The sequence below is a fragment of the Bubalus kerabau genome, chromosome 10 (genome assembly GCF_029407905.1).
Source record: "Bubalus kerabau isolate K-KA32 ecotype Philippines breed swamp buffalo chromosome 10, PCC_UOA_SB_1v2, whole genome shotgun sequence".
Lineage (NCBI taxonomy): Eukaryota > Metazoa > Chordata > Mammalia > Artiodactyla > Bovidae > Bubalus > Bubalus kerabau.
The window spans coordinates 108,126,008-108,138,934 of NC_073633.1; the positions used below are offsets into that span (position 1 = coordinate 108,126,008).

At 39.4% G+C, this 12,927-nt stretch overlaps 1 protein-coding gene across 5 annotated transcripts in view; it reads right to left on the minus strand.

The window, feature by feature from the left end:
• Nucleotides 1-12,927, minus strand: part of SPG11 (SPG11 vesicle trafficking associated, spatacsin) — a 76,148-nt gene that overhangs the window by 36,171 nt on the left and 27,050 nt on the right. For all 5 annotated transcript variants that reach the window (XR_008699818.1, XM_055538940.1, XM_055538941.1 and 2 more), the window contains exons 16-21: nt 12,190-12,393; nt 9,545-9,651; nt 8,582-8,727; nt 6,388-6,549; nt 3,971-4,037; nt 125-290 (exon numbers count right to left, since the gene is read on the minus strand). Coding sequence is in view for 4 of the 5 variants with exons in the window: in XM_055538940.1 (XP_055394915.1) it covers nt 125-290; nt 3,971-4,037; nt 6,388-6,549; nt 8,582-8,727; nt 9,545-9,651; nt 12,190-12,393 (852 nt within the window). In the remaining variant the exon portion in view is untranslated. The remainder of the gene's footprint in view (nt 1-124; nt 291-3,970; nt 4,038-6,387; nt 6,550-8,581; nt 8,728-9,544; nt 9,652-12,189; nt 12,394-12,927) is intronic.

The following is a 12,927-nucleotide window of genomic DNA, read 5'->3' on the forward strand; positions in this document are numbered from 1 at the left end:
AAGTACAAATGAAAAATAAAACGACCAACTGTGGTATGTTTCCAGTAGGTTTTTATAAATGCGTGTATAAAAATACACAAATATGCTTTTTATTAAGAGTATAAATTATATTTTAAATACTCACAGCTGCTTGGGGGTCTTGCTCTTGGTTAATTCCTGAACCAGAAAAGTACCAAATGCAAATGATGGCCGCCCATGATGTAAATAATAAGCAAAATTCAGACGTTCTACTACAGCGTATTTATTAACCAGGTCAGGGCTAGAGAAATGTGGGAGCTGACTCGCTGCATCTGGGGGAAAGTGAAGCAATATTAATCCTCTGCACCTCACCATGATCAACTTCATATCGGCATGTGGAAAACTTAACTTGGCAATGGTGAAAGAAAACTGGTCGCGATCATCATTTTGTACCACTGTGTATCACTTTGAACCACCAAAATGTAATCATTTTAAATGTGGAGCAGTAGCCCTCATTTCACACAAAAATGTGTACCTCAGAAGCCACGTAAAAACGTATGTTTTAAACCTATTGAACTTGTTATTTTAGATGCTGTAATTCTGTATTTGATGATTCTTTAAGTTCACATTGGCAATAACCCTTTAACTACAAAATCTGTTAATAATCGGCACACAGAGCTTTTTAACTCATTCACACAGCTCATTTACACGGTGAACGCCTTCGTATCATATTTATACGAATCCTCTATTCAAGACCAACGCGTTGTACCTTTTCCAAAATACTGAGAATATTCATTTCTCCACATTAATACCCTAATAATCTTTTATTATAGCTACTTCTGTTTCTCATGTTGCGTTCATGAGCACCTTATTATCTGCATCATACCATCTTTCTAAGACCAGCAGTGTTTCAAAGTTCCTCTGTGCCCATGGAAAAAGCAGAAAAAAACATTTTTTCTTTTTTTAGAGAAATATGAAGTCAAAAGATATGTGGATGTGGAAAGTTCATATGAAATAATTGTTCCTATCAAGCCCTAATCTTTAACTGCTTCTTAACCACTAAAGACCTATTTTAAAAAGGAGATAAAACATTTTGAACTGTAAGGAACCATTTCTGGAAAACAGTGCATCTGCTCTTATTTTCATAGTTCAAAGCTGAAGTAAAATTATATCCTCCCATGCAATTCCAAAGGAATTTTTACATTCTGACTAGGTTCTTAATTAAAAAAAGATTTGAAGACTTTAGAGGAGCCCATCATCTTACAAAGCTATTCCTTAAAATTACACCTCCCTCGAGATCAAAAAACTGTCACGTCTTATCTGTATTTTTTGTAAGAGCAGATTGATTTTGATAACTTAAAATTGCATGTAGAACCATTCATTCATCCATTATTTACAGAGTTCACATAAAGGCAAATGAACAAATCTGAGTCTTTGTGTTTTTTTTGGTCACACAGCACAGCATGTGGGATCTTAGTTCCCTGACTAGGGATTGAACCCGTGCCTCTTGCAGTGGAAGTGTGGAGTCTTAACCACTGAACCACAAGCGAGTCCCCAAACTTGAATTTTTATTCAAATAAGACCCTGATTTTTTTTAGTGGTTTGGGGGACCAGTATGGAGGTTTTGTATAAGGGAAAATTTTCTCTAACCTGCTGCAAAAGCCAAATTACCATGCAGTTGCCTTATGGTCATTTTCCGTGGTAAAACCGTATGAAAAAAGCAGCACGCATTCTAGTTAAATACAACCCTCCAATTTAAAACATCTGTATTACATCTTCATAATAATGATTTCATTTAACTTGTGCTTTATTTCGTCAAATATGTTTTAAAATTCTAAAAACAAGGCAGGGAACAGGTCTTCAGCTTCCTTTCAGTTCCCCTAGTGTACCGGGTCGAGTGCTCCATACTCACCAGGACTTCAGGACTCCGGCTAACGGGTGGAGTTGGAGCCATCAGAACCGCACAGGGGGTTCTGCCTACTCTCCAGTAACCTCACTGAGATTAGAATGAGTGTTTTCACTTGAAAATGCAGTAAGCACTACCTCATCCTGCACTGAACAAACACCAACTGAATATCTCCTACAGGCCCAGCACTGTGCTAGACACCAGGTAAATTCAATATACCGAAATTAGAACTTATAAAACTGACATGTTAGAAAATGCACTTTTATGTACATCAGTAAGTATTTATAGGGTATGTATTACGTGAAAAGTATGGATTTGAATCCTACTTTACAGTAATACAGGCAGAGGCACCACAGGTAATATGATATTAAAAGCTAACCCAAAATGAGTAAGTAAAAAAGAAACAGAAAAAGCAGAGTTTAGGAATGGCATACAAAAAAAATGAAGGAAATGTTTACGGTCTAGAGAGGATGGCAGTGTGTGCACACCTGGTGCTCACCATCTAAGAGCTTTTTAAATGCGTCTCGTGACGTGTGAGGAAGGCACTGTCACTCACCTTATTTCATGGAAAACTGACGAGAGGTTAAATCAGGTGCCCAAGGTCATACAGCTATTACATGGCAGAGCCAGGACCTGTCTAATGTTAAAAACCCCTACGCTTTTAACCTTTATAATATTAATACTATACTGCAAGGGAACATGGGTTTTTGGAAAGGGAAAAACGTAAGCGGAGGGTCTGTGTTACGTTTCCCAGCAGGTACAGCACCAGTGACCTCACGGCTTTTAACTCAAAGGACGTTTTCAATTCAGCATCCATAAAACTACCACGAGGCATCAACGCACTCTGGTCGGAAAGGCCATCATCAAATGCATGCTGGAGAGGGTGTGGAGAAAAAGGAATCCTCCTACCCAGTTGGTGAGAATGTAAACTGGAACAGCCACTATGCAGAACGGTATGGAGGCTACTTAAGAAAACTAAAAGCAGACTTCCCACAAGATTCAGTAACCCTACTCCTGGGCATGTATCTGGAGAAAATAATTCAAAACGATCATGCACGCTGATGCCCACTGCAGCAGCACTATGTACAACATGGAGGCAACCTTCATGTCCATCAACAAGGGGCTGGATAAAGAAGATGTGATACACACACACATACATGCTCACACAGCAGAAATTATATACGTGTATATACACATACACATAATGGAAGATGTGAGATATATGTATGTGTGTATACACACACACACACACACACACACACATACATACAATGGAATACTACTCAGCCATAAAAATAATGAAATAATGCCATCTGCAGCAGCAACACGGACGGACCTAGAGGTTATCATACTAAGTGATATAAGCCAAAGACAAAGACAAATATCATATCGCTTAGATGTGGAATCTAAAAAAATGATACAAATGAACTTATTTACAAAACAGAAAGAGACCGACAGACATAGAAAACAAACTTACAGTTACCAAAGGGGAAAAGGGCAGGGAGGGATAAATTAGCTTGGGATTAACACATACTGCTGCTGCTGCTAAGTCGCTTCAATCGTGTCCGACTCTGTGCGACCCCATAGACGGCAGCCCATCAGGCTCCCTCATCCCTGGGATTCTCCAGGCAAGAACACTGGAGTGGGTTGCCATTTCCTTCTCCAATGCATGAAAGTGAAAAGTGAAAGTGAAGTCGCTCAGTCGTGTCTGACTCTAGACCCCATGGACTGCAGCCCACCAGGCTCCTCAGTCCATGGGATTTTCCAGGCAAGAGTACTGGAGTGGGGTGCCATAAAACAGATAACCAATAATGACCTACTGTCTAGCACAGGGCACTGCACTTAATATTTTGTAATAACCTATAAGGGAAAAGAATCTGAAAAAGAATATATAACTGAATCACAGTGCTGTACAGCTGAAACTAACATGATATTGTAAATCAACTATACTTCAATTAAAAAAAGCACACCAGTTTTTTTTTTTAAGTTTCTATTTTTAAGATAGAAAGTATGAGGGAGAAAACTAGCTTGGCTTTACATAAATGATCCTCTACTGTCAACACTGCTGAAATGCTTCTAAAGCAAGAAGAATCCATAATGACTTACCTCCTATAGCCAATGTGTTGGCAGATTGCCAGCCAAACAATCTGCTAGGATCAAAGGGCAACAATGACTGAAAAAGGGGAGAGGTCAAATCAGAGTTAAAAGGTAACTGATTCTAAAGTAAACTAAATCATATGCAAGAGCTTCACTTTCTCTTTCCGTCTGCTTCCCTTTCCATGGCAATTAAAAACTTCTCATTTTTCTAGATATAAATTCTTTGAAAACAGCTACAAACAAAAAAGAGGGTATGAGACATTTTTCTACTTTAATAAAAACAGAACTGGCTATGTTTCTTTTAAAGACTCTCTTCATTTCAAACTATGTCTGCAAAGTTTACTGTCTTTTGGTAGAACCAGCAATAATTACAACGTAAAAATGGGCTTTATAAATGCTTTGGAATCAAAGGCAAGAGGACTAAGCGGCTAGAAAATGCTACCATAAATACAACAAGGTGCGCTGCAGCAGGTCAGGAAAGAGACAGCTGGGTCACGGGCTACAGCAATGTGAGGACCAAAGCAGCAATACCACCACCAAAGGAAAACAGCAGACTAAGGCCAGGTCAGTCAGAGAGGATCTGAGAGCAGGGAGCACTGGCTGTTTGAAATGTGCAGGCCAAAGGTTTAGCAGACAGTAAACAGACTGCGGGAAGGAGACAGAGAACTATACAGGAGACAACAGAACTATTAGGTCCAGATTTGGGTGGCGGGGAAAACAGCAGCTTTAATTTTATTTACATATGTGTGTGTGTATTAGATTATTTATTTAAGTATACTTTAATTCATTCATTCATTTATTCTAGGGCTCCCAATGAGGGATTAAACCTGGGCCATGGCAGTGAAAGTCCTAACCACTGGACCACCAGGGAATTCCAAAGCAGCTTTAACTTTAAATGAAGGGAGAATCTTATGGTCTAGTGAAGAGGGAATACTTTTCCTAAAACAATAGGACTAACAAACTGCTTCAACCTAAAAACAGAACTAACAACAACTGGAAACCACTTCTGTTTTAGGCTGATGGGATCCACTTTATGTACTAAAACATGTATTTTTTATGTTGTTATGTAATCCACTTATATCTATGTAATCCATTTATCTCATTTCTGCAATGAGATAAGAAGCTTGTGATAAATATAAATCTAGCTGACTGCTTCCTTCTTCAAGAAAGTTTTGCTACATTAAAAACAAACCAAAAAACACCTCTGACACATATCAGCAACAAGCAGTTCACGGACTCCTGTATGCCTGGGGATCACCACATTTTTAGTAGCACAGGTCTGTAAAATTTTCACATTAGAGTAAGAGGTTTTATATTTTTATAGGATTATAGGATTTACGTTTAACTGAAGACACTATGAGAATATCTGTACTCAGGAAAAAAAGCAAAAGCCTTCTAAAGTGAGAAATGATCAAAACAAAGTGTTCTTTTTAAAAAAAAAAGTATTTAATTTTTAATTGAAGGATAACTGCTTTTCGAAATTTTGTTGTCTTCTGTCAAGACAGTGTTCTTAATTGAGGATCCCTCAATAGGTTTCAGGGAACATAAGCAAAATTATATGCAATTTTTCTGGGTATAGGGTTTGTAGTTCTCTCACATTCTTGAAGAAGTCTTTGTCCTGAAAAAGGTGACTTAAATGAACAGCCCTATTCACTGAGAAGAAACAGAAGTTTCTCAGTGGTAGCATGAAGCAGCTTTCAATGAGAGTAGCAGACCAGCACGCTGGCCAACTGCCTGTCTGCCCTCCCACCCATTTCCACCTTTCCCGTGCTCTGCCCTTAACCGGACAACTGCATTTCCCAAACTCACCTGCGCTTTGGCTACCAGACACATTTAGCCATGAGAGAGTAAAGGTGGGAAGAGGGGAGAAACTGAGATGCTTTCCCTTTCTGTGTTTTCTGGAGGATCTCCTACAAGGTTCCAGCCGTACACTCTCTTCCAAGCCCCCAGTAGGCAGCCTGGTTCTGAGTGTGTCTCTCAGAGAGGCTCCATTGCTGGGTTCAGTAACACCACTTTCTGGCAGCCTTAGGAGTGTTGATGACGTCCATCTTTGTCAATTTTGAGGTTGTCTCATCATTACACACTTGGCTTCTCTCTTTTGCTATCATTCTGTATAAGTAATTTCCTACATTAAATGGCCTACACGTGGAAGACTCCGGCTTCCCAGGTAGTACAGTAGTCAAGAACCTGCCTGCCAATGCAGGAGACACAGGTTTGATCCCTGGGTTGGGAAGATCCTCTGGAGAAGGGAATGGCAATCCACTCCAGTATTCTTGCCTGGAGAATCCCATGGACAAAGGAGCCTGGTGGGCTATAGTTCACGGGGGTCACAGTGGAAAATGACTGAGCATGCACACGTTACCTTACTTGGAAGACCCAGAATGGTCTCTCTTTTCCACTCTGGCTGATATGTCTCGGTACTATACCTGAATGAGGTGGTAGAGTGTAATGTCGGGAGGCAGGACACTAGGGGCGGTGTACTGTGGGAACAGAGCAGCTTTAAGCTTTGGGTAAGGACTTAATGCCATCTTCAGTAGCTGGGGATCTACTTTCTTCAGAGAGTTCTCATTTTCTCCATTCTGAACAACCTAAATAAAAAGACAGATAATGTGATACAGAATAATGTTTTTCTCTTTTCCAAATTTAAGTCCTTTTTTCATAAGATGCAAGGAGTAACAGGCCAACAGCTCTAGCTCTGACTTAAAGACAAACTAGCCAGCCACTATGGAGAACAGTGTGGAGATTCCTTAAAAAACTGGAAATAGAACTGCCTTATGATCCAGCAATCCCACTGCTGGGCATACACACTGAGGAAACCAGAAGGGAAAGAGACACGTGTACCCCAATGTTCATCGCAGCACTGTTTATAATAGCCAGGACATGGAAGCAACCTAGATGTCCATCAGCAGATGAATGGATAAGAAAGCTGTGGTACATATACACAATGGAGTATTACTCAGCCATTAAAAAGAATACATTTGAATCAGTTCTAATGAGGTGGATGAAACTGGAGCCTATTATACAGAGTGAAGTAAGCCAGAAAGAAAAACACCAATACAGTATACTAACGCATATATATGGAATTTAGAAAGATGGTAACAATAACCCTGTGTACGAGACAGCAAAAGAGACACAGATGTATAGAACAGTCTTATGGATTCTGTGAGAGAGGGAGAGGGTGGGAAGATTTGGGAGAATGGCATTGAAACATGTAAAATATCATGTATGAAACGAGTTGCCAGTCCAGGTTCGATGCACGATACTGGATGCTTGGGGCTGGTGCACTGGGACGACCCAGAGGGATGGAATGGGGAGGGAGGAGGGAGGAGGGTTCAGGATGGGGAACACATGTATACCTGTGGCGGATTCATTTTGATATTTGGCAAAACTAATACAATTATGTAAAGTTTAAAAAAAAAAAAAAAAAGACAAACTGGCTGTGTGGCCCTGGGCTGGATACTTAGTATCAGGCAGGCTTCAGTTTCTTCAACTAAAAAATTAGAAGGTTCAGCTAGGCCAGTGGCTTTCAAACTGCATAAGGAAAATCTGTTTGAAAACAGGCTCTGTTACAACAATATTTAAAATTTTAAAACATTAAATATTTAATTGTATATTAAATAGTAAATATTTTAAAAGAAAAAACCTACTAGACTAGATGACTCTTAGGTTCTTTCTCTCAGGTCTCAAGTTATTCTATGGCTAACTTCTAACAGTGATTAAAAACAGAGGAGTAAGTAACCATGAAGTTAAGATATACTGCAACATCTAAAACAGGTGGAATTAAATTAAGCTAGCATTCCAGGGACGGGGGAGCCTGGTGGGCTGCTGTCTCTGAGGTTGCAGAGTCGGACACGACTGAAGCGACTTAGCAGCAGCAGCAGCATTCTTAAGTTCCCTCTAACCAGCCATGCTACACTTTCAAAAAAGCAGAGATGGGCAAATTTTCACTGGGTTCCTCAAAAAAGTTTCTAAGGGTAGCTAAAAATTATGATTTCCTTTTTAGCTCTCAAAGAGGTCAAATAATAGAGAATAATCCCCAAGCCACAAATTCAAAGTATACTTACTCCAAGGAGCAATTAGATCTTGATTCCATCCTAAAAACAAACCTGGGCTATCTGAGAGCAAATAAAGGGGGAAAAAAATCTCTACACAACATTCAGTTGCCCCTTGTATCCACAGGGGATTGGTTTCAAGACCTTTACAGATAACCAAAAAGTGAGGACCTCAGGAAATGGCGAACCACTCCAGTGTTCTTGCCTGGAGAATCCCCGGGACGGGGGAGCCTGGTGGGCCGCCGTCTATGGGGTCGCACAGAGTCAGACACGACTGAAGCGACTTAGCAGCAGCAGCAAGTCCTTCAAATAAAATGCTGTAGTACAGTCGCCCCTCCATACCTGTGGATGCAGAACCCCTGGATATGGAGGGCTGACTGTATCCATCTTTCAACTTAAGAGGATATGACATAAAGCTTAAAAATTCACTGTTGTTTTATACTCTTTAATGAAATACTGGTACGTGGTTACATTTTAAATCAACTGAGATCTAGAAGATCCACAGGTATTTCTGCTAAACTTATAATCAGTCCTATATTGCTATAACATGTAAAAGTGCTGTCCATACCTGGCTGACGCCCCCAGGGGCATACATTGTGGAAGCAAGGGCTAGGAGGGTATGTCCTTCCAATAGCATACTGCTGACACTGGCCTGGTTGCTGGGAATCAGTATCTGAGCATTTGCAAGGCTAGCCTGGAAGATCAGTCTGGGATCTGAAAAATAAGAAAGTACATTTTTCTCCTTGAGAGAGAAATACTAAACTAAGAATTATATGGGCTTCCCTGGTGGCTCAGATGATAGAGAATCCGCCTGCAATGTGTGAGACCTGGGTTCAATCCCTGAGTTAGGAAGATCCTTTGGAAAAGGAAATGGTAACCCACTCCAGTATTCTTGCCTGGAGAATTCCATAAACAGAGGAGCCTGGAGGGCTACAGTCCATGGGGATGCAAAGAGTAGGACATGACTCAGTGACTCAAACACACACAAGAATTATATAATTCTAAGAAAGAAAATGAATTTTTAGCTCTACCCACAGTAAGGACTTTCCAAACGTAAAAGCAATAGGAAATCAGATTACAAAGGGAAAGAAAAATAGATGTCTACATAAAAATAAAAACTTCTATTCGGGGAATGGAAACAAGGAAAACTGAAAGGTAGTAATGAACAAGGGGAAAAATAAACAAAAAACAACAACCTAACAATTAATGTCTTCAACAGAGAGCTCATACAAAAGCCCAAAATACTGATTCTAACAGATAAATGGACAGAATAACTATTTTACAAAGCAGAAAATATAAATGCCTGACACATAAAAATATATAATTCATTAGCAATAAAAATGCAAATTAAAACAGGAGTCAGATACCACATATCACCTATCTACTTCTTAAATAAAGCCTGAGTCTAGATTATGGTCAAATATTTGTCTACAGTTATATGACTTATTTAAAGAGCTTACAACTTAAATTCCATCCAAAAGACTGGTTATTTATCTAAAGCAATTTCTGTTTTAACATAGGACACCCATACCTGTTAAATTACTGGAAACTTGTCGACACTGAACTAAAAATTCAAACCAAGGGTGAGCTTCATGTAAATCTTTTTTTCCCAAAAAAGGACAATTTGGAGGACTAAGTCTGTATATAAAACAAACACACAAAACATCTGATTAACATAAAGGGTAAGACAATTACACCCATATTTGCTCAGGTAATATCTAGCATTAAAAAAAAAAAAAGAACTTTGCACTTAAAAAAGTAAACACTGTATACTCCCAGTCTTACAGTATGTTTTTCATATGCCTTACATATGATCTGGGAATAAAGAAAATTTTAGAGACAGAGATAATATCACTTAAAGTGTTTCCTACCATGACGAAATTTTACCAACTCTGTGTAAGATTATCAGAATACCTTTGTGCTTTAAGATCTTTCTTCAGCTTAAGAGATTTTTTGAAAACGTTTATATAACTACAAGAGAAGATGAGACTAAGCAGTTAAGGGTCATAACAGGGCCTCTGAAAATATGGCTTTTAAACCCTCACTTGCCAGTAGTTTTGGGGGAAATATTTCTGTGTTCAAGTAAGCCTTAATGATATGAACAAGAAATACATCCTTTGCTTGAATTCCTAGCCTATACTACACAAAATAAATAAAAATGTTCTCATTCGCAGATGAATGTGGGTTATATAACTAAATCTAACTTTACCATTTACTAGCTGTGCGCCTTAAACAAGGCACTGGGTCCCTCTCAAAGCCTCTGTTTCGTCATCTGTGAAATGGAGGTGTGAATAACCACCTCACAGGAGTTTCTGAAGATTAAACGAGATAATGCACATAAAGCACTAAGAACAGTGCCAGATACATTGTCTAAGTACTCACTCACAGTCATAAGTTGTAAGTTGCTCAGTCGTGTCCAACTCTGCAGCCCCATGGGCTGTAACCTACCAGGCTCCTCCTTCCACGGGATTTTCCAGGCAAGAATACTGGAGTGGTTTGCCATTTCCTTCTCCAGGACATGTTCCCAACCCAGGGACTGAACCCAGGTCTCCCGCATTGTAGCCAGATGCTTTACCATCTGAGCTACCACTATTATTATTATTATTATTACTGACCCAACAGCAAATAACACTGGCCACAGATACAATTCTACCAGTTGATCTTAGGTAAGTATATATACTGATGTCTGACTATCTAAATATAAACTTTAGAGCATGTCTAAGATGTGGATCACAATAAACTGTGGAAAATTCTGAAAGAGATGGGAATACCAGACCACCTGACCTGCCTCTTGAGAAATCTGTATGCAGGTCAGGAAGCAACAGTTAGAACTGGACATGGAACAACAGACTGGTTCCAAATAGGAAAAGGAGTACGTCAAGGCTGTATATCGTCACCCTGCTTATTTAACTTATATGCAGAGAACATCATGAGAAACGCTGGACTGGAAGAAACACAAGCTGGAATCAAGATTGCCGGGAGAAATACCAATAACCTCAGATATGCAGATGACCCCACCCTTATGGCAGAAAGTGAAGAGGAACTCAAAAGCCTCTTGATGAAAGTGAAAGAGGAGAGTGGAAAAAGTTGGCTTAAAGCTCAACATTCAGAAAACGAAGATAATGGCATCCAGTCCCATCGCTTCATGGGAAATAGATGGGCAAACAGTGGAAACAGTGTCAGACTTTATTTTTTGGGGCTCCAAAATCACCACAGATGGTGACTGCAGCCATGAAATTCAAAGACGCTTACTCCTTGGAAGGAAAGTTATGACCAACCTAGATAGCATATTCAAAAGCAGAGACATTACTTTGCCAACAAAAGTCCGTCTAGTCAAGGCTATGGTTTTTCCTGTGGTCATGTATGGATGTGAGAGTTGGACTGTGAAGAAGGTTGAGCGCCGAAGAATTGATGCTTTTGAATTGTGGTGTTGGAGAAGGCTCTTGAGAGTCCCTTGGACTGCAAGGAGATCCAGCCAGTCCATTCTGAAGGAGATCAGCCCTGGGATTTCTTTGGAGGGAATGATGCTGAAGCTGAAACTCCAGTACTTTGGCCACCTCATGCGAAGAGTTGACTTATTGGAAAAGACTCTGATGCTGGGAGGGATTGGGGGCAGGAGGAGAAGGGGACCACAGAGGATGAGACAGCTGGATGGCATCACTGACTCAATGGACGTGAGTCTGAGTGAACTCCGGGAGTTGGTGATGGACAGGGAGGCCTGGCGTGCTGCAATTCATGGGGTCGCGAAGAGTTGGACACGACTGAGCGACTGAACTGAACTGAACTGAAGATACCTTGCAGTGGCTATAAAGTCAAAGTTTTTAGCATTTGTTTGGTATGAAAGTCCAAGTTAACCTTTAGAATCTTCCCTCCTTTAAACTCTTAAAGCATTAAATATTAATAAATTAATACATATTAATAAATTAGTAAATATTAATAAACATATAATTATTTAAAAGGTTAATATTGATGTTACATAATTAACATCTAAAAAACACACGATAAGCATTTAGTTGAATGGAATATAAACTCAAAGACGTTACCAAATGTTAGAGTGGGGGGAACTACTTCAAAAAGATCAGTATTGCTCACATGAATGCTTAGTATTTTCCTAAAAGTCATATTCAGATGTAATATGGAAAGAGGGAACATGAAGGCTTCGTTCTTGGTACTCACTTGTAATGGTCAAGATAGACATAAAGAAGATACTGTAGACTGTGTTCCAAACAATAGAGAATGAAGTGCGAGTGGAAATCCCATCCTTCTTTGGACCTATAGTTTTGAACAGCAAGGGCATCCTGCATCACACCCCCAACACGGTTTAGTCTGACAAGGAAGAGTTCAAAGTCTTCTAACTCAGATGTAAGAAAAATTCCATTCCTATTGGGAAGGTTTAAATAAAACATGGCAAGTTAAAAAGTTGCTACATTCAGAGCAGACCAGACCATCTCCATTGTTAAGTAATCTCAACTAGTTAAAAACTAGTATTTACAAATTGAGACTGCCAATTCTTACCCCATAAATATGTTCTGAAACATGTCTTTTGCTAGTTTCCAATAAAGGTTTCTGCATCACTATAGTATTTTAAGGTAGTAATGACAGTCTCCAATTATCTTAAATATTTCAGAAACATAAACTAAATTACTTCCATTTGTTTGTTTTTGACTAGAACTGTACAACCCACTGTGGTTCTTGAAGCTAGATGCTTTACACACTGAGGAATTCACCAAAATATCCAAACAAAATCATTAAGAGATTAAAAGCATAATAAAGAGTAACTTAAACAGACTAACTATTAAAGAACAGAAATTTGCATTTAAATAGCTCTATAAGTTTATTGTTAATACATCATGAAAGGCAAAGTTTTAGTCGCTCAGTCATGTCTGACTCTTTGCGACCCCATGGACTGTAGCC